The 27,510-nt window shown below is 36.9% G+C and overlaps 1 protein-coding gene across 6 annotated transcripts in view; it reads left to right on the top strand.

The window, feature by feature from the left end:
* Positions 1 to 24,396, top strand: part of CCAR1 (cell division cycle and apoptosis regulator 1) — a 53,453-nt gene extending 29,057 nt beyond the window's left edge. For all 6 annotated transcript variants that reach the window (XM_059899469.1, XM_059899473.1, XM_059899472.1 and 3 more), the window contains exons 15-25: positions 747 to 830; positions 3,667 to 3,852; positions 9,078 to 9,269; positions 12,330 to 12,569; positions 12,946 to 13,057; positions 20,210 to 20,292; positions 20,699 to 20,845; positions 21,705 to 21,825; positions 22,057 to 22,242; positions 22,779 to 22,984; positions 24,073 to 24,396. In XM_059899469.1, coding sequence (XP_059755452.1) covers positions 747 to 830; positions 3,667 to 3,852; positions 9,078 to 9,269; positions 12,330 to 12,569; positions 12,946 to 13,057; positions 20,210 to 20,292; positions 20,699 to 20,845; positions 21,705 to 21,825; positions 22,057 to 22,242; positions 22,779 to 22,984; positions 24,073 to 24,132 — 1,617 coding nt within the window. In that variant the 3' untranslated portion in view covers positions 24,133 to 24,396. The remainder of the gene's footprint in view (positions 1 to 746; positions 831 to 3,666; positions 3,853 to 9,077; positions 9,270 to 12,329; positions 12,570 to 12,945; positions 13,058 to 20,209; positions 20,293 to 20,698; positions 20,846 to 21,704; positions 21,826 to 22,056; positions 22,243 to 22,778; positions 22,985 to 24,072) is intronic.
* The last annotated feature ends 3,114 nt before the right edge of the window (positions 24,397 to 27,510 follow it).

Here is a 27,510-nt window from a genome sequence, read left to right as displayed (position 1 = left end):
CACTACATAACAAACACACATGGAGGAACATAACTGGTAACAGCGACTGGTAATCCAGCTTTCAGCAGTATAGTTGTATGTTCTTTTCTCTTAAAAAAAAACAACTGTCTATTATGCTAACTTTAAGAGTGCTGAGACCTCAAAGGAAAATAAGTTGTGCTTAAATTGCACAGAATTTTGTTTTTATCATAGGTCTAGTTGCTGGAATCTGGGACCAGTTGTTGAGCAAGATTCAGTATTAAGCCATTTTAAACATTTTGCCATTTTCTAAAAATTTAAAAAATTTTCTCTTTCACGGTCATCAGTTCTAGTCATGGATATTTGAAATTGGACAACCACAAGTCTGAGAGATTTGAAATTTCAGGCTATGTGGCATCGTCTTTGGTACATTTGAAAGGTCTGACTAAATCAGTCTTAACTTTGGGTGGCTTGAAAATTGGGGCAAGATCACACACTGTTTGGTTAGTGGAGATCGGCAGTGTTTGTGCATCCCTGATATCCTTTGTGTTGTAATTTATCACCCTTTTGTGTTTCACAGATCTGGCTTTGATTGGCTGATGAGTGTCTTTGTGATCAGTTAAAAGTGATAGAATGTATGTACGTGGACTTGCCTAAATAATAACTTTAGGAGAAGACAATCTGAAACATTTGTGACCTTGCACAGATCAGCAACAGACTTTTAAAAGTAAATTACCTTTACTTTAAGGTTTCAGAATAGTAATTCTGTTCTTTACTTTGTATATCAGGATGAAGAAGAGAAGGATGATGGTGAAGCTAAAGAAATTTCCACTCCTACCCATTGGTCTAAACTTGATCCAAAGACAATGAAGGTAACTTTGAAAGTAATGGTATTTAATTTGAAATCTTTGAACAGGAATAGAGGATGTTGTGGACAGTAGTTTTTCAGATATAAGCCATTAGAAATGAAGTCCACTGGTTTTGTATAAATGTTTTTTGTTGTGTGTGTGTGTGTGTAAAAATTAAAAGGTGACTTCATACATCAGTTCAGCCACTGTCTGTCGAATGTAATATACATGTGCCTATAGTATGAACAATATTTGCTTTTTTGATTTGGGAACTGACCAAGAGGCGGAATTTCTGCACTTAATTAACTTAAATTCAAGGAGAAGGAATGAAACATAGGAAAAAGATTATCCAGTTTTTAAATAAAATTTTAAAATAAAATGTGGATTGATATACATCTGAAGTAGGAAGAAGATAATTTAAGAGCCTTTTTTTTTTTTTTTTTTTTTTTTTTTAATTAATTATTTATTTATTTATTTATTTTTGGCTGTGTTGGGTCTTCGTTTCTGTGCGAGGGCTTTCTCTAGTTGTGGCAAGTGGGGACCACTCTTCATCGCGGTGCGCGGGCCTCTCACTATCGCAGCCTCTCCCGTTGCGGAGCACAGGCTCCAGACGCGCAGGCTCAGCAATTGTGGCTCACGGGCCTAGTTGCTCGGCGGCACGTGGGATCCTCCCAGACCAGGGCTTGAACCCGTGTCCCCTGCATTGGCAGGCGGACTCTCAACCACTGCGCCACCAGGGAAGCCCTTAAGAGCCTTTTTTGAAAATCTTTGATTAACCCATCATAACTAGTTTTTTTTTGCTCCCCAGCACCTCTGGACCTATTATCTTTTTGCAGTTTTGTATCTCTGGGCCTATATTGTGAATGTAGATCCATAGATTCTACATACATAAATTCTACATAGATCAGAAGATCAGAAGCTGGCTTGCTTTTGCAACTTCCTGTTTAACACATAAAAGCTGACCTTTTTATTAACTTCTGTCCTCAGCAAAATACAGGGTTTTTTTTTTAATGAAAGTGTAGTTTTTAAACCAACATTGCTTTTTTAGTAGAGAATGTGTATCATAAGAATGTTTGCCCTTCTTACACTACTCCAGGTTATTTTCCTCAACATCAGGTTTCATATAGAGTCCTATAGATTCAGAAAATTAGATTAAGCCTGCACTCCAAGGCCTTTTTGTCAAACTGATGGCTTTGCTATTTTTTCTTATTTAAAGTTTGTATTCCTTTTCTTTTTTTTATGAAAGAAATTTATTATTTGTAAAGCACATTTCCAATAAAATTGGGATAATTTTCAGTATCTCTCCCTTAATAAAGAAAAATTTTAGTAAACAAGATGACAAATTATCCGTATTATCTCGAGAAATTCTTTTTTCTTTTTTAACATCTTTATTGGAGTATAATCGCTTTACAATGCTGTGTTAGTTTCTGCTTATAACAAAGTGAATCAGCTATATGTATACATATATCCTAGTATCCCCTCCCTCTTGCATCTCCCTATCCCACCCCTCTAGGTGGTCACCGAGCACTGAGCTGAGCTCCCCGTGCAATGCAGCTGCTTCCCACTAGCTATCTATTTTACATTTGGTAGTGTATATATGTCAGTGCTACTCTCACTTCGTCCCAGCTTACCCTTCCCCCTCCCCATGTCCTCAAGTCCATTCTCTACGTCTGCATCTTTATTGCTGTCCTGCCCCTAGGTTCATCAGAACCTTTTTTTTTTTTTTTTAAGATTCCATATATGTGTGTTAGCATACAGTATTTGTTTTTCTCTTTCTGACTTACTGCACTCTGTATGACAGACTCTAGGTCCATCCACCTCACTACAAATAACTCAATTTTGTTTCTTTTTATGGCTGAATAATATTCCATTGTATATATGTGCCACATCTTCTTTATCCATTCATCTGTCGATGGACACTTAGGTTGCTTCCATGTCCTGGCTATTGTAAATAGAGCTGCAATGAACATTGTGGTACATGACTTTTTTTGAATTACGGTTTTCTCAGGGTATATGCCCAGTAGTGGGATTGCTGGGTCATATGGTAGTTCTGTTTTTAGCTTTTTAAGGAAGCTCCATACTGTTCTCCATAGTGGCTGTATCAATTTACATTTCCACCAACAGTGCAAGAGGGTTCCCTTTTCTCCACACCCTCTCCAGCATTTATTGTTTGTAGGTTTTTTGATGAAAACTTGTATTCCTTTTGATTATAAATATAAGGCATGCTTATTTTAAAAATTGGTGTATGCATAAAAAATTGAAGAAAAAAAATTTCTCAAGCCTGTCATTCAAACACAACATTTCTTAAAAATTCTTTGTATTATCTTCCATTATTTTTTCTGGGTACAAGCTGGTTGGTTGGTTGGTTGGTTGGTTCTAATCATGTTGTGTAAAAAAGTTGTTGTTGTTTTCAATTAATAATAATGTTTCCCATGTAATTATTTTTAGATGTTCTATACTGTTCCATCTAGTTGATGTACTGCTTTTTTTTCTTTGGTATTACCGTTTTATTGGATATTTAGATTCTTCACTTTTTTGGAGGGAGGGATTATGACAAGGAATGTATCGATATAAAAAGTTTTTTTCTTGTGTTTAGGTTATTTCCTTAGGGTAAATTCCCAGAAATTAGAATTTCTGGGTCAAAGAGCATTAACTTCTTTTTAAAAGCATCTTAAAACATGTTGCAAATTATTTTTGAAAAATACTCTGTCGGTTTGCATTTTCACAGACATTTTATGAGCTGTACAACTGTCCCTTTCACCAAAATTAAAAAAAAAAAATCATACAAAAGATCATTGCACAGTTACCTATTTCACTATCCTGTTTTCCTTTTCTGTGTTTTTATGGTGTGTATATTTAGGTAAATGATCTCCGAAAAGAATTAGAAAGTCGAGCTCTTAGTTCCAAAGGGTTAAAATCCCAGTTAATAGCCCGATTGACAAAACAGCTTAAAGTAGAAGAGCAAAAAGAAGAACAAAAGGAATTAGAGAAATCTGAGAAAGAAGAAGAAGAAGAGGATGATAGGAAATCTGAAGATGATAAAGAGGTATATACTAAATCATTTAAATACTATTAAACATAATATGGGTTTATAGGGTTCTTGGAATATGTATGTATTAAGGTATAGTTTACAGAATAGAAAAATTCAATCTTTTAGTGAACAGTTGCGCAAGTTTTGACACATGCATATAGTCGTGTAACCACCACCACCACAGTCATGATATAAAACAGGTCTTTCACCTCCTAAAAATACCCTGTACCCCTTTGTAAGCATTTTCTTCTCCCACCCCGTCAGCCGCTGGAAGCCACTGATCTGTTTTCCTATAGTTTGTCTTTTCCAATATATCATGTAAATGGAATTACATAACCTTTTTAGTCTGACCTCTTTAACTTAGCATGATGCATTGGAGATTCACCCATTTTATTGTGTTTCCATAGTTTGTTCCTTTTCATTTCTGAATAGTATTCCATAGTATCAGTGTATCATAGTTTGTTTATTCATTCTCCACTGGAGACACAGTTGAATGATTTCCAAGTCACGTATTTTTAATCCTCCCTCTTAAAAATGAATAATAATGTTTTAGATATAAAAAATGAAATGAAATTTGGTTGACAAAGCCACTAGTTCAGAGATGGAGTTCTAGTGAAGTGCTTCTCTGAGAATTGTGCTGCTTTAAAGCTGTGTGTTTGATTGCATTTCAGTCCTTAAGACTCAGAGGCTGTTTATTCACTCCCATTTATGCCTCAATCTTATGCCCAGAAGAGTAACTTATGGATGTTTTCTGAATTTGAAACATGGGGAAATCAGAAGTGTGTTACAACACCAGTAATTGGATAAACCGACATTATGTGTTTCGCAGTGGAATGCATTGTGAAGTATACGTCGTTATTTATGAAGTATTCCTGCCGAAAATGTTTTACCTTAATCTAATTGTAAGAAAACAGATAAATTTAAAATGTATGAAATTCTACAAAGCAGCTTGTCTGAACTTTTCAAAAAATGTCCATATAATGAAAGAAGAAAAATGGTTTAGATTAAAGAAGGTTAACAAGACATGACAACTGAATGCACTGAGCAAAACTTGACTGAATCCCGGATAGAGGGGAAAAAGCCATAAAGAGTAATTGTGGGGTAATTGGAGAAATTTGATTATGGATGTGATATTAGATAATAGTGAAGAACTGTTAAATTTCTTGGATGTGATAATGATTTTGTAATTATGTAGGAAAATTACCTTGTTCTGAAGAGATGCATGATTTCTTATTTTACTATGTAAGTTATATTTATTTTTATAGTGAAATTGTCTCAGAGTTGGCCAGCAGGAGGCCTTTCAAGTTGTCTTCTGTGTTCTTGGAAATGTCCTTGTCATTTTCTGAGGACTTTCTTATTTTGCAGCACAGTACAGTGTTTTAGTCTCACCGTGTACTATCCCTGCCCTATTACTGAAATCAGCCATTTCCCCAGCAAGTCCTGGTATCTTTTAGTGAAGAATGGTACATCATATTTACTACAATAAAGTCATAAGTTTGTACTGATATCTCCAATTCTACTCCAGCATCACAGAGTTCATTCTAGTTTTCTCTCTTTCCATGTATCTTAACTCCTTTCTCCAATAATGAGAAACATACCTTCTATTACACTTAATATATTTGCTTACTTTCTCAGTTGTCCATCACGCTCCCTCTCCAATTTGAATATCCTCACTCTGCTCTCATTCCCTGCCCTGTGCTTTCTCTGTATGGATACCCTTCTTGCTTCATTTGGGTTTCAATTCCTGGTAACTGAGCAGCTCATCTGCTCTGGGCCATTGTAGCACTCCTTCCTCACAGCCTCCATCCCCTGTATAGACACCTGCTTTGCTTGTAGGAATTGCTTTAGAACTGAATTGTTCAGGACAGGAAGAGCAGAAAAAGAAGGCAGAGAGTTGATTTTCACTTTTTGATGTTAGCGGCCATTGGTGCTCAAATCCTAGATCCACTGATATATTGGGGTTCAATAATGGTGATATCATAATTCTTATTTTGTGTTCACATATTCTCTTCACCTGCTGTTTGGTTACCCAGGTGGTACAGGTTTGCCTTTTGGTAAATTCATATAGAAGAAGGCAGGATCAATACTTGATTCTTTTCTTTCTTTCTTTTTAAAATATAGAATATTAGGACTTCCCTGGTGGTCCAGTGGTTAAGACTCTGCACTTCCACTGCAGGGGGTGTGGGTTCAATCCTTGGTTGGGGAACTAAGATCCCACATACCGCATGATGTGGCCAAAAAATATATGTGTGTGTGTGTGTGTGTGTGTGTGTGTGTGTGTGTTGCTAAATCAAGCACTATTTTTTGTTGTTGTTTATCCAGCTTTCATGAAAATGCATTGGTTCCCTGCCATCTTCAGGTGGTTACCTGTTTGTTTTTATTTTTTATTTTAATTAATTAATTTCTTTTTTTTAGCTGCATTGGGTCTTCGTTGCTGCACACGGGCTTTCTCTAGTTGCAGTGAGCGGGGGCTACTCTTCGTTGCGGTGTGCGGGCTCTAGGTGCGCAGGCTTCAGTAGTTGTGGCACGTGGGCTTGGTAGTTGTAGCTCGTGGGCTCTAGAGTGCAGGCTCAGTAGTTGTGGCACACGGGCTTAGTTGCTCCACAGCATGTGAGATCTTCCTGGAACAGGGCTGTAACCTGTGTCCCCTGCATTGGCAGGCGGATTCTTACCCACTGTGCTACCAGGGAAGTCCAGTAATAGTTTTTTATTTGTTCGTTCCCTTGCTTTTGTTTTCTTTAAGGAATTCTGATGTCTTGTATTGACCTTGTTTGCTTCCTCAATATTGGTCACTTTTTCTTGAATACTTTTCATTTCTTTTTGATTTTTAAGATTTCCACATTACCTGTTCTCTTAAGGCATTATCTCTTGAGTTTATTTGCTTTTTTATTCCTTCTAGTTTATTTTTAAATTTCTGAAACTATCTTTTCTGATTGTTCCCTAAATTCTGTCACCTCATTTTCTTTTTTTTTTTTTAATATATTTCTTTATTTATTTATGGCTGCATTGGGTCTTCGTTGCTGCGCATGGGCGTTCTCTAGTTGCGGCGAGTGGCGGCTTCGCTTCATTGCAGTGCGGTGGCTTCTCTTGTTGCAGAGCACGGGCTCTAGGCATGTGGGCTCAGTAGTTGTGGCTCACAGGCTCTAGAGCGCAGGCTCAGTAGTTGTGGTGCATGGGCTTAGTTGCTCCGCGGCATGTGGAATCTTCCTGGACCAGGGCTCGAACCCGTGTCCCCTGCATTGGCAGGTGGATTCTTAACCACTGCGCCACCAGGGAAGCCCTGGACCATTTTTAAAGTCTTTATTGAATTTGTTATAATATTGCTTCTTTTTTTTTTTTTTTTTATGTTTTGGTTTTTTGGCTGCAAGGCATGTGGGATCTTAGCTCCCTGACCAGGGATCGAACCCGAACTCCCTGCATTGGAAGGCAAAGTCTTAACCACTGGACTGCCAGGGAAGTCCCTGTCACCTCATTTTCTACTTTTAAAATTCTTATTCATGTTGTTCTTTCATATCATGTAACATTTTCTTTTCCTTTTTTAAATATTTACTTATTTATTTGGTTGTGTCTGGTCTTAGTTGTGGCAGGCGGGATCCTTAGTTGCAGCCTACCAGCTCCTTAGTTGTGACATGTGAACTCTTAGTTGTGGCCTGTATGTGGGATCTAGTTCCCTGACCAGGGATCGAATCCGGGCCCCCTGCATTGGGAGCACGGGGTCTTAACCACTTTGCCACCAGGAAGTCCCTGTAACATTTTCTTAATGTCTTTTAGCACACTTTAAAATAGTAAGTTAAGATTTTTATCTGCCTTTTGGCCATGGCTTTCTGCCCCACTTTCATTGTCTGCCAGAGATGTGATTCTGCTCCTTGTTCTTTTTTTTTCCTAATAAAAACTTTGGGGGGCTTCCCTGGTGGCGCAGTGGTTGAGAACCTGCCTGCCAATGCAGGGGACACGGGTTCGAGCCCTGGTCTGGGAAGATCCCACATGCTGCGGAGCAACTGGGCCCGTGAGCCACAACTACTGAGCCTGAGCGTCTGGAGCCTCTGCTCCGCAACAAGAGAGGCCGCGATAGTGAGAGGCCCGCGCACCGCGATGAAGAGTGGCCCCCACTCGCCGCAACTGGAGAAAGCCCTCACACAGAAACGAAGACCCAACACAGCCAAAAATAAACATAATAAATAAATAATAAATAAAAATTAAAAAAAAAACAAAAACAAAACTTTGGGATTTGACCTCAGTACTTTTCTACTGCTCATGTTTATGTGAATGTAGTTTGCCTAAAGTTTATTAGGAGATTGCTTCAGATAGCTTTTCTAACTTCACAGAGCTCTGTGTTCTGTTATTTTCTTGTTCTGTCAAAAAATATGGTGGCTTGCTGAGATTTCGATCTTTATTGCCCTCTATCACTTTTTATTTGGACCTTCTCCTCCCTTGTCTCTGTTGTCTCTGTTGTCCCTGTCTGGCTCACTATTGATTCTGCTCTCAGAAGTTTCTCCTCATTGTGGGGGCCCTGTGCTGGAAGGATGCCCTGGTAATTGAGCTTTGCAAGTTCATAGGTGGGGCTAGAATATCTGGGCCCTTTCAGATCTTAACACTGACCCCTTGTATACCCTCACTCACCTTTCCCTATTTTCAGCTGCTATTCTTAAATTTACCTGCTGTGCTCTCCATTGCCTGATTATTTTATGGTTTTCCTGTTCTTAGATCCAACAGGCAACCTCGTTGCTTCCTTCTGCTTTCCCCCCACACAGATGTCAGTAACACATAGCTGTTTGGGGTCTTGTGACTTTTTCCTACTTACTTGTATATTGGGGTTTGTGGGGATACCTTATCACCTCGTTTTGTGGTGCATAGACATGGATTTTGGTTTTGGTATCTAGATTATTCTGTCTTTTTTTAAATGTGGGGATTCAGGTAGACCCACAAACTATGTTACCATGACTATTTTCCCAGAATCTCCTGATTTATATGATGTTAATATAGGTTTGTGGGGTTTCTTTCCTCTTTAGAAGGCAGTTTCTTACTCTGGGAAATTGAAAAGAAAGCGAATTAGGAGCCATAAAAGCTGCTGTCCTCTTTATTAAATTTGAACTTTGCTCCCTTCTTAGCCCTTAAGGTTGGTATTATCATTGTATGGTGTCATAGAAATTTGCCCTTTTTCTTTACATATGGTGTACATTTGGTATGTATACATAATGTACATGCAGGTTTAACCATTACTTAAAATTTCAAATTTGTAGGAAGAAGAAAGAAAACGTCAAGAGGAACTAGAACGCCAGCGTCGGGAAAGAAGATATATTTTGCCTGATGAGCCAGCCATCGTTGTACATCCAAACTGGGCTGCAAAAAGTGGCAAGTTTGATTGTAGCATCATGTCTTTGAGTGTTCTTTTGGACTACAGATTAGAGGATAATAAAGAACATTCATTTGAGGTAATGTTTTAAGTTTGAATTGGGATCCAAATAAGGTTCACACATTGGTCAGTATATCTCTTAAATCTCTTTTGAGTGCCTCTTTCATTGTTTTTGTTTTTTGTATTTTCCTTACAATGTATTTTTTTTGGGAAAAAACAACCAGATAATGTTCCCTACAGACTCGCTTTTGCTGATTGCATTCCTGTGATATGGTTTAAGTGTTCTTCTGGCCTCTCTATTTCCCATAAATTGATAGTTGGACCTAAAGTCTCAATCCGGTTCAGGTTCAATTATTTATTTCCCAAGACTACATCACAAGTAGTGGTGTAGTGGTGTGTTCTTTTATCAGGATATTGGGAGACATATGATACAATAATCTCTAACTGCCTCTCTTGGGAATGTGGTAGCACTTCATTATTTACTCTAGAATTAAAATACCATTTAGTGGGATTGAAACTTTTACTTGTGATTGATTTAGGTGTAAGATAAAATAATTGATGTTTATATTTTCAACATGAATCTGTTTCTTTGTACCATTACTTTAGAGTAGCTTTACAACAAACAGTTCATGTCATTTTTCAAAACAGTTGAAATGCACTTTCATCCCTAAGTAAGTGATTGCTTCATTCTTTAAACAAAACAATGTAAAATATCCCCAAATATCAGTTTTGTAAATAGCCTGTACAAAATTATAATTGTGTTCAATTATTGTGTCTTATTAAGATATCTCACATTGTGTTATTTGATAAATTATATTGGAAAAATCAATCATACCTACTTGACCCAGGAGGTCATTGTTCACCAGATGGTAAGATAAAAATGAAGTGCTTAGACCAGAGACATTTGCAAACAAATATAGAGGACTACTGAGGCAGTTAATAAACATGAAATGCATGTTTATTGGTCTTGAAATAAACTATGTTACAATATTAACATATTTACATTTTTTGAAACATTGATAATTCCAGTAAGCCAGTGTCCTTAAGCATTATATACAATGTGATTTTATTTTTATTACCAATTGCCATAAATTTAACTCTTAATAGTGCCTATCATGTAGTAATCATTCAAGAAGTAAATAAATAAATTTAAAAATTAGTCTTTGGTATTACTTACTGCTTATAAAGTATATACTGTATACCTAACGGATGCTGTAAGAGGATGTCAAATTAATGCTGCTCGGTGGAAACAAGGTGATTTAGGAACAGCCCTCTGCTAGCAGAATGATCCTTTATTTTTCTTCCTTTCCACCTAACATACCCCCTTGGTTAGTTTCCTTTTAATCTATCATTAGAATGTAAGTCATTTTGGTATATGAATTTAAAAGAAATTATTCTGTAACTAAGAAAAACCGTATATCAATAATAAATAGATTTTTGACTGATTTAATTTTAATGCTAGGTGTACCTTTGTCTTTTCACTGCTTGTAGATGAAAAGATATGTAGAATTAATACTGATATTCTAGTTACTGCTCTAGGTTTCTTCCAAGCTAACACATTTTAATTGCTTTTTTTTTGTTTGTTTTTTGTTTATTTATTTATTTTTGGCTGTGTTGGGTTTTCATTGGTGCGCACAGGCTTTCTCTAGTTGTGGTGAGCGGGGGCTTCTCGTTGCCGTGGCTTCTCTTGTTGCGGAGCACGGGCTCTAGGCACGCGGGCTTCAGTAGTTGTGGCACGCAGGCTAAGTAGTTGTGGCTTGTGGGCTCTAGAGCGCAGGCTCAGTAGTTGTGGCTCACGGGCCTAGTTGCTCCGCGGCATGTGGGATCTTCCCGGACCAAGGCTCGAACCCATGTGCCCTGCATTGGCAGGTGGATTCTTAACGACTGCACCACCAGGGAAGTCCCTTAATTGCTTTTTATTTGAGTAATAGAAGATAGAAGAGTCTAAGAAAAATATATGACTCTTGCTATTTACCTACACAAATGGAGATTTTATTTAATTTTTACATTAATGATTAAGAGAAAAGAATTCTCAACATCTTAATGGTCATTTTACTGATAATAGATTTCTTTTTATTTAAAACGTATGAAGACGGCATGAATGAAAGAAAAATAGATTGTAAGATCAATTATAGTTTTAATACATTGTATATTTCTTTATGATCTGGAAAATAGTCTTATTGAAGTGTTTTACCAATTATACTGAACACATTGCCAAAGATTACGTATTTTAGAACTGTTGTAACTATTTCAAGTTCTAGACCCTTTTAATCTGTTGAATGCAATTGCCTTAGATATATTTACATAGGGAATTCCCTGGCAGTCCAGTGGTTAGGACTCAGTGCTTTCACTGCCTGGGTCCAGGTTCAATCCCTGGTCGGGGAGTTAAGATATCCTACAAGCCATGCGTCATGGCCAAAAGAAAGAAAAAAAAAAAGATATATTTACATAGGATATTTAGTATATAATTTTAGATTCATGAATATATTAAAGGTCGTTTTCCCTGGATCCTTACATAGTAATAATGCTTACTCCCTACTCAGAGTTTTGATTTGGTTTCCCCTGCATGGAATGCTCTTCTGGGTATCTATGCAATGGCTCATTCCCTTGCTGCCCTCACATCACCTTTCAAACGTCACTTGATCAGAAAGGCCATCTCTGGCTACGCTCCCTTGTTACTCTCTGTGCTCTTATCCTGCTTGTTTTTCTTATAATTTAATGTTGATTTGATTATTCCATACTTTGTCCCACTAGATTATTAGCTTATGAGAGTTGGGATTTTTATCTGCTTTCTTCACTGCTGTATCCCCAGTGCCACGAACAGTCCCTGGAACATAGTAGGCATTTCATAAAAACTTGCTGAGTACACCTCATGATAAATGTACATGATAAAGTAATGCAGTTATTATTTTTTGTAATATTTGGCCCAAAGTATACCAAACATAGTATTTATAGCTTCAGGAGAGTTTTTGAGGATTTTGAGACTACTCAGCATCATTGACATCAATTATTATAATTTTATTGTTAGTGCACATTAATTGTCAGATGTGATAGATTATCATTTGATAAGTTACTGATTTGCTGGATTTGTTCAATATTTCTATTAAAGTTGGCTGGGTTACTGTTTGTCTTTTTATAGGTTTCATTATTTGCAGAGCTTTTCAATGAAATGCTTCAAAGAGATTTTGGCGTCAGAATATATAAATCATTATTGTCTCTTCCTGAGAAAGAGGATAAAAAAGAAAAGGAAAAGAAAAGCAAAAAAGATGAGAGAAAAGATAAAAAAGAAGAAAGAGATGATGAAACTGATGAGCCAAAACCCAAAAGGAGAAAATCAGGAGATGACAAAGATAAAAAAGAAGATAGAGATGAAAGGAAGGTCTGTAAATATTTCCAGGACCAGCAACCAGGTTTAGTTTCTAATTAGTCTTCTGGAGTGTAACACATGACAATGAATTCCATCAGAATAGTAAAATGTAAAGGCCAAACTAAAAAATTTTAGTGTATTATTAGAAATTTAAGTCTTTGAATTAAGCCTATTTAAGCATCTATAGTTGTGATAGTTTATTCTTTAAGGTATATAGCATGATGGTCTGATTTATGTATATTGCGAATGGTAGTTTATTCTTAAAGTATATTATTGTTACAAGATATTTATAATGTGATACTATTTCAAGTAAATTTAGTCAATTTAATGTTTTTCTTTTAGTTGTTTGGTGAGATCTTGCTGAATTTTAAGACATTTTAAATTACAGAAAGAAGATAAAAGAAAAGATGATTCTAAAGATGATGATGAAACTGAAGAAGATAATAATCAAGATGAATATGATCCAATGGAGGCAGAGGAAGCTGAGGATGAAGAAGATGGTATGATTCAAATTTATTTTCCCTTAAGATGAAAAATACAATTTTTGTTTGGGGACTTTGTATCACTGAAATCTATAATTGTAATATTTTTTAGGGTAGGAACAGTAAAATATTCTCTAGTGAAAATATGTTAAGTATTGTTTTACTAATTTTTAGGTGAGAGGATTGTTTTAAGAAATGTTTATTTTTAACTATCATATGTTCCATATATAATTCTAACTCAACTTGAGGGAAAAAAAATTTCCCAAACGTGGTGTTAAACTGTGTCATGAAAAGGTATAATAGTCTTTCTTGTTTCACAGAATATAATCTTCTTTAGAAAACTAATTAATTATAAAGACTATGATACAAGCAAAAGAGTACATACAGCATATAGAGTTTAAAGACTAATAATAATAAGCACCTGTATACCTACCACCCATGTTTTTTTTTTAATTATTTTTTATTTTTTTTTAAGAATTCAGTCTTTGTTTTATGGGAGAATTTTTATTTTTTTATTTTTATTTTTTTTAAAGATTTATTGATTGATTGCTATGTTGGGTCTTCGTTTCTGTGCTAGGGCTTTCTCTAGTTGTGGCAAGCGGGGGCCACTCTTCATCGCGTTGCGCGGGCCTCTCACTATCGTGGCCTCTCTTGTTGCAGAGCACAGGCTCCAGAGGCGCAGGCTCAGTAGTTGTGGCTCACGGGCCTAGTTGCTCCGCGGCATGTGGGATCTTCCCAGACCAGGGCTCGAACCCGTGTCCCCTACATTAGCAGGCAGATTCTCAACCACTGCTCCACCAGGGAAGCCCCCACCCATGTTTTAAATAACAAACTTTTACCAGTAGTAATGATATTCAAAATACTTTACTAGTCATAGATGCCAGCCCTAAAGTACTTATGGAGTACCACTGAGTACCTGTCAGTTTCCATGTAGATTTGGGACTTTTTACAAAAATTTTTTTTTGAGATGAGAAAATCGTAAGAGTTTTTTTGTTTTGGTAGTACATGTCTTTGAGGATTATTACTACTTAAGGTGTTCTTGGTTTGCCTCTACATTTTTTATTTCTACCGCAGCATTTTATTTTTCTTCTAATTGATGAAAATATTCAAACATAAAAGAAGTTGAAAGAATAGTGCATTGAATACCCTATATCCCACAGTTGATTCAGTAGTTAATATTTTATCTTACTTGTGTTGTCTGTGTGTTTGCATGTGTATGTTTCTGACGCATTTGAAAGTAGGAATTCTTCAGCTTGCCTAAGAAAAGACATTCTCTTAACCACAATTCCATAATCACCCCTAAGAAAATTAACAATAATGTCATACACCATCTATTGATGCCATCTAATGTGTAGTCTTAATTGTTCTAATAATTCAGTAGCAATGATATAATATGCATATATCAGTATTTCTTTTATCTTCATTACCTGCTCTGCTCAGTGAAGATTAGCCCTTTTTTCTTTTTTTTTTGGCTGTGTTGGGTCTTGGTTGCTGTGCGCGGGCTTTCTCTAGTTGTGGCGAGCAGAGGCTACTCTTCATTGCGGTGCACGGGCTTCTCATTGTGGTGGCTTCTCCTGTTGTGGAGCACGGGCTCTAGGCGCATGGGCTTCAGTAGTTGCAGCACGTGGGCTCAGTAGTTGTGGCTCGAGGGCTCTAGAGCGCACGCTCAGTAGTTGTGACACACGGGTTTAGTTGCTCTGAGGCATGTGAGATCTTCCCGGACCAAGGCTCAAACCCGAGTCCCTGCATTGGCAGGCGGATTCTTAACCACTGCGCCACCAGGGAAGTCCCAAGATTAGCCTTTTTTACAGTCCCATTTTCTCTCCTCCATCCTCCCAGTATTGTTTTATCACTGCTTTTGTTAAATCACTAAACAGTGTTCTCATTATTTTGTTTATGTCAGAATGTCCTAGCTCTCATCCCTTAGTTGTCTTCTTTATTCCTTTTCTGCCATATAACTCCCTTGGTGGTGGTCTCTTCCATTCTCCCAACTTTAAGTACAATTTGCATGTACTGACAATTCTCAAATTTATATCTCAAGTCAGACTTCTCTTATTCTTCTATATCAGCTGCCTATTTGTCATCTCCACTTAAGTTATCTGACATTTCAAACTAAACATGTCTAAGACTGAACTCTTGCTTTTCCTTTTCACCATAAAGAAAACAAACAAAAAAATCCTCTACCTTCTGCCTTCCGCACCTCTTTTGATGGCAATCCCATCCTTAGAGTTGCTCAAGCTAAAATCTAGGAGTCATCCTTGACACACACTCTCTCTCTCTCTGTCATATTCCATTTCCAGTCTATCAGGAGGTCATATTGCCTCTATCTTCAAAATATACCCAGAATCAGACCATTTCTCACCAGCGTCACTGATCTAACCTTAATCCAACCCATGTTGTTTCTTGCCTGGATTATTTTAATAGTCCCTTATACTGGTTTCCCTGCCTATCCCCTTCCTCTAAAGTCTCTTTACAATAAGTTGCCAGAATAACCTTTGTATAAGTCATTTATTTGTTCAAATTCTTACAGTCGCTCTCCATTTCACTCTATGAAAAAAGCCACAGTGTTTACAATGACCTGTAAGACCCTACCATATCAAGTCTTTTTTTTTTAAAAAAAGATTTTATTGATTGATTGATTGATTGATTGCTATGTTGGGTCTTCGTTTCTGTGCTAGGGCTTTCTCTAGTTGCGGCAAGCGGGGGCCACTCTTCATTGCGGTGTGCGGGCCTCTTACTATCGTGGCCTCTCTTGTTGCGGAGCACAGGCTCCAGACGCGCAGGCTCAGTAGTTGTGGCTCACGGGCCTAGTTGCTCCGCGGCATGAGGGATCTTCCCAGACCAGGGCTCGAACCCATGTCCCCTGCATTAGCAGGCAGATTCTCAACCACTGCGCCACCAGGGAAGCCCCCATATCAAGTCTTTAATTTTGTCTCTTACAACTCTTTCCACTTGCTCATTGCACCTCAGTCACTGGGACCTCCTTGAACTCATTATACATGCTCCTGTGTTAAGACCTTTGCATTGGCAGTTCCTTCTGCCTGCACGCTCTCGTAGAGACCCACCTTGCTGACTCCCCCAACACCTTCAGTCTCTGTTGAGCTATCGCTTTCTCAGTGAGGTCTACTCTGCACCCTACCCTATTTAAAATTGCAGTCTCCTCCCCACCCCCACCAAAGTACACATTCCTGATGCCTCCTTACCCCGTTCTACTTATAGAATTTATAACCTAGTCTACTATACTGTTTACTTGGTTTACTTATTGTCTGTCTTCTTTCCACTTGAATATAAGCTCTTAATAAGAAAAAGAGAGATTTTTCTTTATTTTCTTTGCTGATGTATATTGGAAGTTCCTAGAACAGCCTAAATATCCAAATAGGCTCTAAATAGATACTTGTTGAACTAATATCATAAACTGCAAAGCCAAATAGGGTGGTATGATTATAGTTTTGGGGTTTTTTTGGTTTCCTTGGTATTTCTAATTGATGCTTGCTTATGTTATCATTTTTCCCCATACTTTGCATCTCATTATCCAATCAGGTTTCCAGAAGACCACTTTTTTCCCCATGGAAAATTAGAATTTGTGGTTAAAAAAAAAAAAAAAAATATATATATATATATATATATATATATATATATATTTGTGTGTGTGTGTATATATAGTACCAGTTAATGTCTAAAATGGTGTTGAATCTTCTTAGTAATCAGAGGAGCAAATAACAGTGAGGGTCTAATTTTTACCTGTCAAATTGATGAAACTTAAGTTTCTAATAAAAGGTAACATCAGTTTAACAGGGGTAGAGAGAAGACTACTTTCACTCTTGGGGTGAGTTTAAATTGTTGCACCTTCTCTGGACAGAAATTTGGAAATGTTAATTAACCATATCCTTTCAAATACCAACACGAATATTTATTTCATAATTATTTATAAAACAAAAAACTAGAATCAGTCTTAATATTCAACAATAGGGAATTATTTAAATGCATTTTGACATAGACATGCAATTAAATTCTGTGCAGTCATTGAAAAAGAAGTTAGAGGATAGTGAATTGGAAAAAGATGACCAAATGGTTTTTATAGACACAGACAGCATGTTCCAAGATGAGCAAGGATTACTTGGATTTTTTTTTTCAGCCGTGCTGTGTGGCATGTGGGATCTTAGTTCCTCGACCAGGGATCAAACCCGTGCCCCCTGCATTGGGAGCATGGAGTCTTAACTACTGGACCACCAGGGAAGTCCCTGGATTTTTTAAAAAATACTTTAAAAATATAGGTTTCAGGAGAGATGGTTTCAAAAGTGACACCTTTCAAGTTAAATACTCAAAATAAGGTGGGTTATGTCTGTAAAATGTGAATAAATGAAAGGAGAGGTTACTTAACTATTTCATAACTGAGGAATCTGAGGCTCCTAGCAGTAAATCAATTTACCCATGATAATAAAACTATAAAGCAGCTGAACCACTCTGTACTGTATTTTATATATATATGAAATAATTAGGTTCCAAGGACATATTATCTCTCTTTCTTTAAAACAGTTTATTTCGGTTCCAATACATATCACAAACTCACCCATTTTAAGTGTATATAATTTAGTTTAATAATTTAACAATTTAATAATTTGTAGTAACTTCATAGAATTGTGAAACCATCACTACAATCCAGTTTTAGAACATTTGTCTATTTCCTTTTTTTTAATAACAACTTGAGATATAATTCACGTATCATCCAGTTCACCCATTTAAAAGTATACAACTCAGTTTTTTTTGTTTCTGTTTTGTTTTAATATGTATTTGGGTGGTACGCCAGGTCTGAGGTGCGGCACGTGGGATCTTCGTTGCCGCGTGCAGGATCTTTTAGTTGCAGCTTGAGAACTCTTAGTTGCGGCATGTGGGATCTAGTTCCCTGACCAGGGATCGAACCCAGGCCCCCTGCATTGGGAGCGTGGAGTCTTAGCCACTGAACCACCAGGGAAGTCCCAGCTCAGTGGTTTTTAATATATCCATCCGTCACCACAGTCAATTTTAGAACATTTTCATTTCCACATAAAGAAATCCTGTACTCATTAGCAGTCAGTCCCATTTCCCCCCCATCTCCTCAGCCCTAGGCAAGCATTAGTCAGCTTTCCATCTCTATAGATATTCTGGACATTTCATATATATAAATAGAATCATGCAGTATGCAATCTTTTGTGACTGGCTTCTTTTCACTTAGCATAATGTTATCAAGGTTCATGTGTGTTTTAGCATGTATATTCTATCTAATATAAAGTTTTCTCTATATTGTTACTATTCGCGTACAACTTCTCACCTAAAGCAGTCTTTCTCAGAGTGTTCCAAAATATTAACAGGTATTAAGGTTAATAAAGTATACTGGGGTCAAATAAATTTGGGAAACTTGGGCTAAGTGAAGGTCTGCATGTTTTAGTACAGAATTTCTTAGCTGCTTATGTATGTTGTGGATGTTCAAGAAGAGAATATAGTGTGAAATATTATAAATTTATGCTGTGTAATATCTCAAGGACTAATTAACTCCTAGTGTTTACTGTATCTCCTATTTTATCAGCACACCCTTTGTTACTCTGGGCTTTCTGATGGAGATCCATTTGAGAGATCCAGAAGCCTCTAGAAACAAAATTTCTCTTAAAATTGTTGACAGATCATTAAATATCAGCAAAAAAGCTCTTTAGTTGTATATAATTCATGAAAGGATGATGTATTAGTTCACTAGGGCTACCATGAAAGGTACCTCAAACTGTTGAGCTCAAACAATAGAAATTTACTGTCTTCACAGTTCTGAAGGCCAAGTCTGAGATGAAGGAGTTAGCAGGGTTGGTTTCTTCTGAGGGCTGTGAGGAAGGATCTGTTCCAAGCAGCTCTCCTCAGCTGCTTGTAGATGGCCATCTTTTCCCTGTATTGTCACATCATCTTCTATCTGCATGTGTCTGTGTCTAAATTTCCCCTTTCTATAAAGACACCAGTCATTGGATTAGAGCTCACTCTAATAAACTCATTTTAACTTGATTATCTCTGTATAGATAGACCCTTTCTCCAAATAAGGCAACATTCTGACCTACTAGGGGCTTAGGTCCTCAGCTTCGGAATTTTAGGGGATAACAGTTGAACCCATAACAGATTTATTCTTCAGTATTAGTTGAATAACGAGCTGTTAATGGTGCTTGACCTGAGGGCGATGGCTGAGGTCTTTGTGAGCTGGGTAGCTTATGGATAGGTAAGAGAAAGGAGTTTACTTTTTGTCAGTTTTCTGTTTATTTATTAAGAATAATTTATCGAATTTCCTATCTTTTTTTTAAAATTTATTTTATTTATTTTTGGCTGCACTGGGTCTTCATTGCTGTGCGCAGACTTTCTCTAGTCGCGGCGAGCAGGGGCTACTCTTTGCGGTGCGCGGGCTTCTCATTGCAGTGGCTTCTCTTGTTGCAGAGCGCGGGCTCTAGGCGTGCAGGCTTCAGTAGTTGTGGCACGTGGGCTCAGTAGTTGTGGCTCATGGGCTCCAGAGCGCAGGCTCAGTAGTTGTGGCGCACGGGCTTAGTTGCTCCGTGGCATGTGGGATCTTCCTGGACCAGGGCTCGAAGCCATGTCCCCTGCATTAGCAGGCGGATTCTGAACCACTGCGCCACCAGGGAAGCCCAAATTTCCTATCTTTTATCATAGGACACATACATTAGTGTCAGCAAATCTGGGTATTAATACTGTTAGGTCTTCTTTATTAAGAACATTTCAATTCTCATATGTAGTTTTATTTTGCAATAATCCATCTGCAGTTAGTTTTAGTATATTGGCTGTTTTTCCTTTTATCTTGTAGAAAATATACTCTGCCCTGTTTTGTTTAAATTTATGTTTCAATTTTTTGTATAAAATTCATTCATGTTTGGGAACTAATTCCCCCAAATATTTATTGAATTAAGTCCTTGTATTTGAATCAGTAAAGTCCATTTTTTTCTTCCCTGTAGTCTCTTTATAAATTTCTTCCTGTTCTTATTCTTTATAATTGTTTCTTATAAAATCCAAACTGTTTTTAGTCATATAATATTTCTTTGTTCTTTTATCTTTTGAAAACTGATCAGCAATAGAAAAGTATTTTCAATCTGTACAGTAGTTGAAAATTTATCTATTAATGAGTCTTTTGCTGCTGTTGTATTTATTTTATAGATCGGGATGAGGAAGAAATAAACAAACGAGATGACAAAAGAGATATTAATAGATACTGCAAGGAGAGGCCCTCTAAAGATAAGGTATGTATTAAATACTGAAGTATGTTTGACATACATTATGTTTAATGTGTACAACACAGTGATTTGACATTTCTGTATAATACTATATTTTTTATAATATGATAATTTCCATTTCTTACATAATCCAGACTTATTAAACGTAACTAAGTGATGAACTTTATTGATCCTTGTATATCTATATATTACCACTCATCAGAATTCAGTCGGTTGTATTTTGGTATTTGTGGTTTTGTCAGATAATCAGTATGTCTTACTTCTTTCTTCTATACACATAAATCAGATCAATTCATTTTAGCTAAGATGAGGTAAAGGTGTTTGCAGATTTTTGGTATTATATGGACACAGTCTAATTTTCTCACTTATCAGGGGTAAAAATTATGTACTGTATCTTCTGCATTTTCTTTAGGACAAAGAAAAGACGCAGATGATCACAATTAACAGAGATCTATTAATGGCATTTGTTTATTTTGATCAAAGCCATTGTGGTTACCTTCTTGAAAAGGATTTGGAAGAAATACTTTATACTCTTGGACTACATCTTTCTCGGGCTCAGGTAATCTATCTCGTGAATATTTAAAATGAAAAGCATGTTTAAGTAACTTTGTCTTTTTAGTACCTTTGACTTTTTGAAATATAAAAGCAATACAGGGACTTCCCTGGTGGTCCAGTGGCTAAGACTCTGTGCTCCCAATGCAGGGGGCCCAAGTTTGATCCCTGGTCAGGGAACTAGATCCCACATGCCACAACTAAGACCTGGTGATGCAAAATAAATAAATAAATTAAAAAGAAAAAAAAAAAGCAATACAGGCTTGTAGTAATACAGTTAAGCAATACTGAAATAAATAAAGTAAAAGAAGTTAAAAGTCTCTTCTCCCTCTAGTTCCACTCCTCTGGCCTAATATATAAACTTCTAGATCCTTTTGTAAGCAACTCATATGTATATATATATGATAGTTCCAGTTTTATAAACAACACATGAAATCATTCTAAACATACAGATGGACAACTTTTTTTCATTTAATAATATATCATGGGCATTCTACCATGAAAATGGAGACCCATTTTGTTCTTTTTATTACTGCCTAGAATTCCATGGTATAGATGTGCCTTTATTGCCTTAACTAGTCCCAGTTGCTAAATGGCTTTCATTTTTTAGAATTACAAACTATGGTTTAATAAACGTGTTTGTACGTATATTTTATGTATTGACGTTTCTATCAGACTTTTTTTTGACAATTTTTTTCAAGTGATAATTTGATTTTAGGTTTATGGAGAAGACAGTTAAAAGCATAAGTGCTCTGATTGAGTGGTAGTGGATACCTGAGATGCCATTGATGTTTATCATATGTGAAAATTAGAACACTGATGTTCAAGGAGAATCAAAAACTTATTTTCATCTTTTTAAATAACAGGTAAAGAAGCTTCTTAATAAAGTAGTACTCCGTGAATCTTGCTTTTACCGAAAATTAACGGACACCTCAAAAGATGAAGAAAACCATGAAGAATCTGAAGCATTGCAGGAAGATATGCTAGGTTTGAGTATATTATTTTAAGATCATGCCATTTTATAACCATATTATTAATTAAAGAAGAAAATAACATAATAAAATATGGTATCTTTTAGGGACTTCTTCCCTGGCGGTCCAGTGGTTAAGACTCCGTGCTTCCACTGCAGGAGGCACGGGTTCGATCCCTGGTCAGGGAACTAAGATCCCACATGCTGTGTGGCGTGGCCAAAAGAATATGGTATCTTTTATATTATAGGAAACAGATTGTTACTTCCAACACCGATAGTAAAACAGGAATCAAAGGATGTGGAAGAAAATGTTGGCCTTATTGTGTATAATGGTGCAATGGTCGATGTAGGAAGCCTCTTGCAAAAATTGGAAAAGAGTGAAAAAGTACGAGCTGAAGTGGAACAGAAGCTGCAGTTACTAGAAGAAAAGACAGGTAAGGAAAAGCATTGGATATGAGGTACTTTTAACACTCTATTGGGATATATATGTGTACACACATATGTACATACCTATACTTGTGCATATCCATACCTTGTTTTAGTCTAGACACATAATGTAAGTTTACTTTTCACCATTTCTGTTAAAGGTTATAAAATTGCTTAGCTTTATAAGAATTAATCTTAGATCTTCATGTGCATTCTCAGGTTCGATTGTTGTTCTGTTGCATCCTTTTAATCCTCCCCTAGTTCCACTTAGTCTTCATCAGTTTCTGCTACTTTCTCTAGTCTGTACAATTATCTTAAAATGGAACTTGGGTTTAGAAGTAATACTTAGCTAAAACTTAATTTAAATGAAATGAGTTATTACAGTGTGCTTTATAACTATTAAAATTGACACTTGTGGCCAGTTTAAAGAATTATATACACTTTTTATTCTCCTAGCTTAAGTATTTTTAACCTCAGAGTTAAATTGGAAATTTTAAGGGGTAAGATGGTGAATTTGGTTTTGTTTTGTTTTGTCTTTTGACAGATGAAGATGAAAAAACCATATTAAATTTGGAGAATTCCAACAAAACCCTCTCTGGTGAACTCAGAGAAGTTAAAAAGGACCTTAGTCAGTTACAAGAAAACTTAAAGATTTCAGAAAACATGAATTTGCAATTTGAAAACCAGCTGAATAAGACAATCAGAAACTTATCCACAGTAATGGATGAGATCCACACTGTTCTTAAGAAGGTTAGCTGTTTTGTACCTTCAACATTTTCATAGTTTATTCCTTTTCTAAAAAGTCTATTTCTGGCAAATTTAATATTATTAAGCTCTTAGTGGCTTTTCTAACAGAAAATAGTGGTAGCATTCTGTCCTTCATTAGATTAGTCAAAAGCAATTCCCCAGAGATGGTATTTTCCTAGAACTTACTTCAGATGTCAACATGATTTATGTGTGCAGACTTTTTTTTTTTAATCTATTTTTGGCCGCATTGGGTCTTCATTCCTGCGCGTGGGCTTTCTCTAGTTGTGGCGAGCGGGGGCTACTCTTCGTTGTGGTGTGGTGGCTTCTCTTATTGCGGAACATGGGCCCTAGGCGCGCGGGGTTCAGTAGTTGCAGCACGCAGGCTCAGTAGTTGCAGCACGCGGGCCCTACAGCACATGGACTTCAGTAGTTGTGCACGGGCTAAGTTGCTCCGCAGCATGTGGGATCTTCCCAGACAGGGTATCAAACCTGTGTCCTCTGCATTAGCAGGCGGATTCTTAACCACTATGCAACCAGGGAAGTCCTTGTGTGCAGACTTCTTAAAAAGCAAGTTTTACTTGGGTTTCTTTTAGAATCAGAGATTGAGTTTGAACTTGAGGAAGAAAAGCCATTCACTTCTTTTTTAAACCCATTTATTGGGCAGAGTTGAGAAACTTTTTGACACTATCAGAATTAATTTATTAGTATTCTTGGTCTCAAAAATATCTCATAACTCAGTGCCCTTGTAAACTAACTTCAGTAATTGAGAGACCTTCCACCTCCTGGGTCTCACTCAGAGAACAAGAAGACAAAAAAAAAACTACAGTGCAAGGAATATACTGCTGTTAGTAATACAGTCCTAAGAACCTCTAATTTCTTAGGATTTAGATGGCTTTCTCAAATACTAGAAGTCATTCTGCACAAAACTGAGAGATTTCTTTCATACTCTCCCCTTCCCCCCACCCGGTTCAATTTTCCATAGATGGTGAAATGGGCTATCTGCAGTATCTCTGTTTACTAATGTTTGTTATTTTTAAAGTTACATTTAAGAGAATTTAATAAAATATACTTATCCTTTGTGTATTTTATAGGATAATGTGAAGAATGAAGATAAAGATCAGAAATCCAAGGAGAATGGTGCAAGTGTATGATAAAATACATGTAGTGATGAAGAATGGTGATAAGTAATGTAATATATAAAATCATGATACAAAAATGTTTGAAAGTGATGCATGTTTGATTTTAGTAGTATAAATATCTGTTAGTTCAAATGATGTATAAAGTTTTATGAATGTGAGAGTCTTTGCTTTTGAAAATTGCTTGTAATTCCTGGCATCCAAATTATTAAACACTCCTTGAGTGAAATAATTTTGCATTGCAAAATGTTTTAGGATGAACTTTGTTATAGTTTTAACCCCAATAAAGTTCATCAATTTAATTGACGGTAGTGTTTAATTACAAATGTCTTTTACTAAAAACCTAGACAGTTGTAATTTTATTTATAGAATTATCATTACTAGTTTTTTTTTTTTAAATTTAGCCTTTTAAAATTTCAGTATGGGGCTTCCCTGGTGGCGCAGTGGTTAAGAATCTGCCTGCCAATGCAGGAGAGACAGGTTTGAGCCCTGGTCCGGGAAGATCCCACAGGCCGCAGAGCAGCTAAGCCCGTGCGCCACAACTGCTGAGCCTGCGCTCTAGAGCCTGCGAGCCAGAACTAGTGAAGCCCGCATGCCTAGAGCCCATGCTCCGCAACAAGAGAAGCCACCACAATGAGAAGCCCGCACACCGCAGCGAAGACTAGCCCCCACTGAACGCAACTAGAGAAAGCCCGCGGGCAGCAACGAAGATGCAATGCAGACAAAAATAAATTAAAAAAAAAAAAATTTCAGTATGAATCATAACATAGGATTCTGCTTAAATTTTGCAAGTTTTTTGGACCACACTTTTTTTTTTTAACTTGTCCTAAAATCCTCTCCAATTTTCAGTCTCTAAAAACATTTATTAAAAATTTAACTCATCCAGGGCTTCCCTGGTGGCGCAGTGGTTGAGAATCTGCCTGCCAATGCAGGGGACACGGGTTCGAGCCCTGGTCTGGGAAGATCTCACATGCTGCGGAGCAACTAGGCCCGTGAGCCACAACTGCTGAGCCTGCGCGACTGGAGCCTGTGCTCCGCAACAAGAGAGGCCGCGATAGTGAGAGGCCTGTGCACCGTGAAGAAGAGTGGCCCCCGCTTGCCACAACTAGAGAAAGCCCTCGCACAGAAACGAAGACCCAACACAGCCAAAAAATAAATAAATAATAAAAGTGTTTTAAAAAAAAAAAAATTTAACTCAGCCAAACAACAGTACATCAAAAACTAAGAAAATAATTGTTAATTGCCATTGTTATTATATATGTTAGGCTTTACATAAAACACATAGTTTTAATGTTAACTGCTTTCAATTAACTGTTCTATTTTCCCAGAATAGCAGCTATATTACTTTTAATTTTGAGGGGTTTTTTTTTTTTAATGCAGTATATGTCAAATGTACGGTCTAGTTCCAAGCCAGTAGATGTCAGTATGATGCCTTAAGTTAAACCTTCCTTAATTAAAAATAGTTTGTTTTATTAGTCTGTGTACTTCCTTCAGAATTTTAGATACATAATAGTTTATTAACTATTGAGTGAAAAGGTAGGAAATGCGACATACTCTAAAGCAGTGGTTCTCAACAGGGGGTGCATTAGCCCCCAGAAGACGTTTAGCAGTGTCTGGAGACATCTATACCCGTCCCACCGAGGTGAGTGCCACTGGCATGTAGGTGGTCGAGGCCAAGGACTTGGCTGAATCACCTGCTTTGCATGGGACGGCCCCCCGCAACAAAAGGTTGCCAAGCCCTGTATGTCAGTAGTGCCCCGCTGGAAAAACTCTGGTCTAAAGGAGTATAGGGTTAAAAACGACATGTCTTTGAAATAACACTAGTGAAAGCTGAATTGCATCTGTAGCAAATATCAGGTTTTCTGTATGTAAATAACCCTCCCTGGAACGTTTCACTGTCAGAGAATTATACAGTATATTAGGGTTTTTATATTTTATTTTGCTAGAATAATGATTTGGTGTTCCAAACGGTTAATATGAGAATGTAAGTGCCCTGTTACATGTGTCTTAAGCTGAATGGAATCCATGTAGCTCTTACTAAGAAATAGATTAAAATACCTAAAATTCTTTCAAACCAATTTTTTTCTTTTTACCTTAAGTTGCTCTTTCTGATTGTAATGGTTTGTTGAACTTCTCTGAGGTTGAATTACTGATTGATCCATAATTTTACAGTTACTGTATAAATGTTTCTCTATCTTTTAGGTAAGATAAATCATTATAGGGTAGTTAGAAAGTTTTTTTCTCAGAGGAAAATCCTGGAGACAATCGTTTAACTAAAAGTCAGTGAAGAATATAGTTCTTTAATACAGTATGATTTTGAATGAGAAAAATCATTATAAAGTCTACCTGTCAGACTTATTTTTCCCAGAGATAGTTAAATGAGAATAATATTGGGAGAATGGAGAAAAAATATAAATCTTTCCATTATATTATTACTTAGAGGTAAATTAGAAGTGGAAAATGAGATGACTAAGCTAGGGGGAAAAAATTACATATAGAATAATTGGTTTTAGTGAAAATGAGGTAAAGAGAACCTGTTTTTGTCTTTCTAAACTGTTTTGGATTTTTATTCAGAAGTAAACATGCAGTCTGTTCTTATATTCTATCAACTGACATTGACCAAACCAAAAAAACTTAATCAGATAACAAAGTAGGTCTATGATAACATTTAATTTTGTTTTCCCATCTTTTTTATGTTCTGGTTGCCTGTTTCTGTATTTCTAATGCTCATTTAAGTCATTTTAAGACAATGAAATTTTAAGATTTTAATATTTCTTTCTGAATATTGCCTAAGTTGTAGAAAATTACTCCTCAAAAATATAACAGCACAAAAAATCCTTTTTAAAGAGAATTACAGTGACACTTAGACTTTATATGTGTACAACTTTTCACTCTCAAAAGAAACATGTGAAGACCCTGAACTGGGTGGGCTGGGGTAGGTGGGACAGACTAGCTGATGCTGTTTTCATCTATCCTTTCTATGCACCCTAAAGGCTCAGAGCACACTTCACGTGTTACATACAACTGCACCTCACCCCTTGCACAAGTGCATGATGTGCGGGGAACAGTCCATCCATTGTGTACCCCTGGGCAACTCATTCTTTATACCCTAAGAGTGGCCAGGATATGGAGTTGCACCTTTGCTAAGGGGTCAAGCTTTGGGGACTTTTGTCAAAGGTGGACTCAGGAGGAAAGACACTTGCAGATGCTTTTACATTGGTAAATCTTAGTATCCATCTTCAGCACCAGTGGAGACATGAACTTGGACACAGGACCAAAGACCATGACAATCCCAAGGGTCTCAGCTCTCAGGTACCTTCCCTATGCTTCAACTGAGGGGAAAATCTCAGGTGCCTTTGTTTTGTGGGCCACAGGGTCTTAGCTGAGATCACG

The sequence above is a fragment of the Balaenoptera ricei genome, chromosome 16, assembly GCF_028023285.1.
Source record: "Balaenoptera ricei isolate mBalRic1 chromosome 16, mBalRic1.hap2, whole genome shotgun sequence".
Taxonomy (NCBI): Eukaryota; Metazoa; Chordata; class Mammalia; order Artiodactyla; family Balaenopteridae; genus Balaenoptera; species Balaenoptera ricei.
The sequence above is the reverse complement of the archived record's forward strand: the minus strand, read 5'-3'. Positions and strand labels throughout refer to the sequence as shown.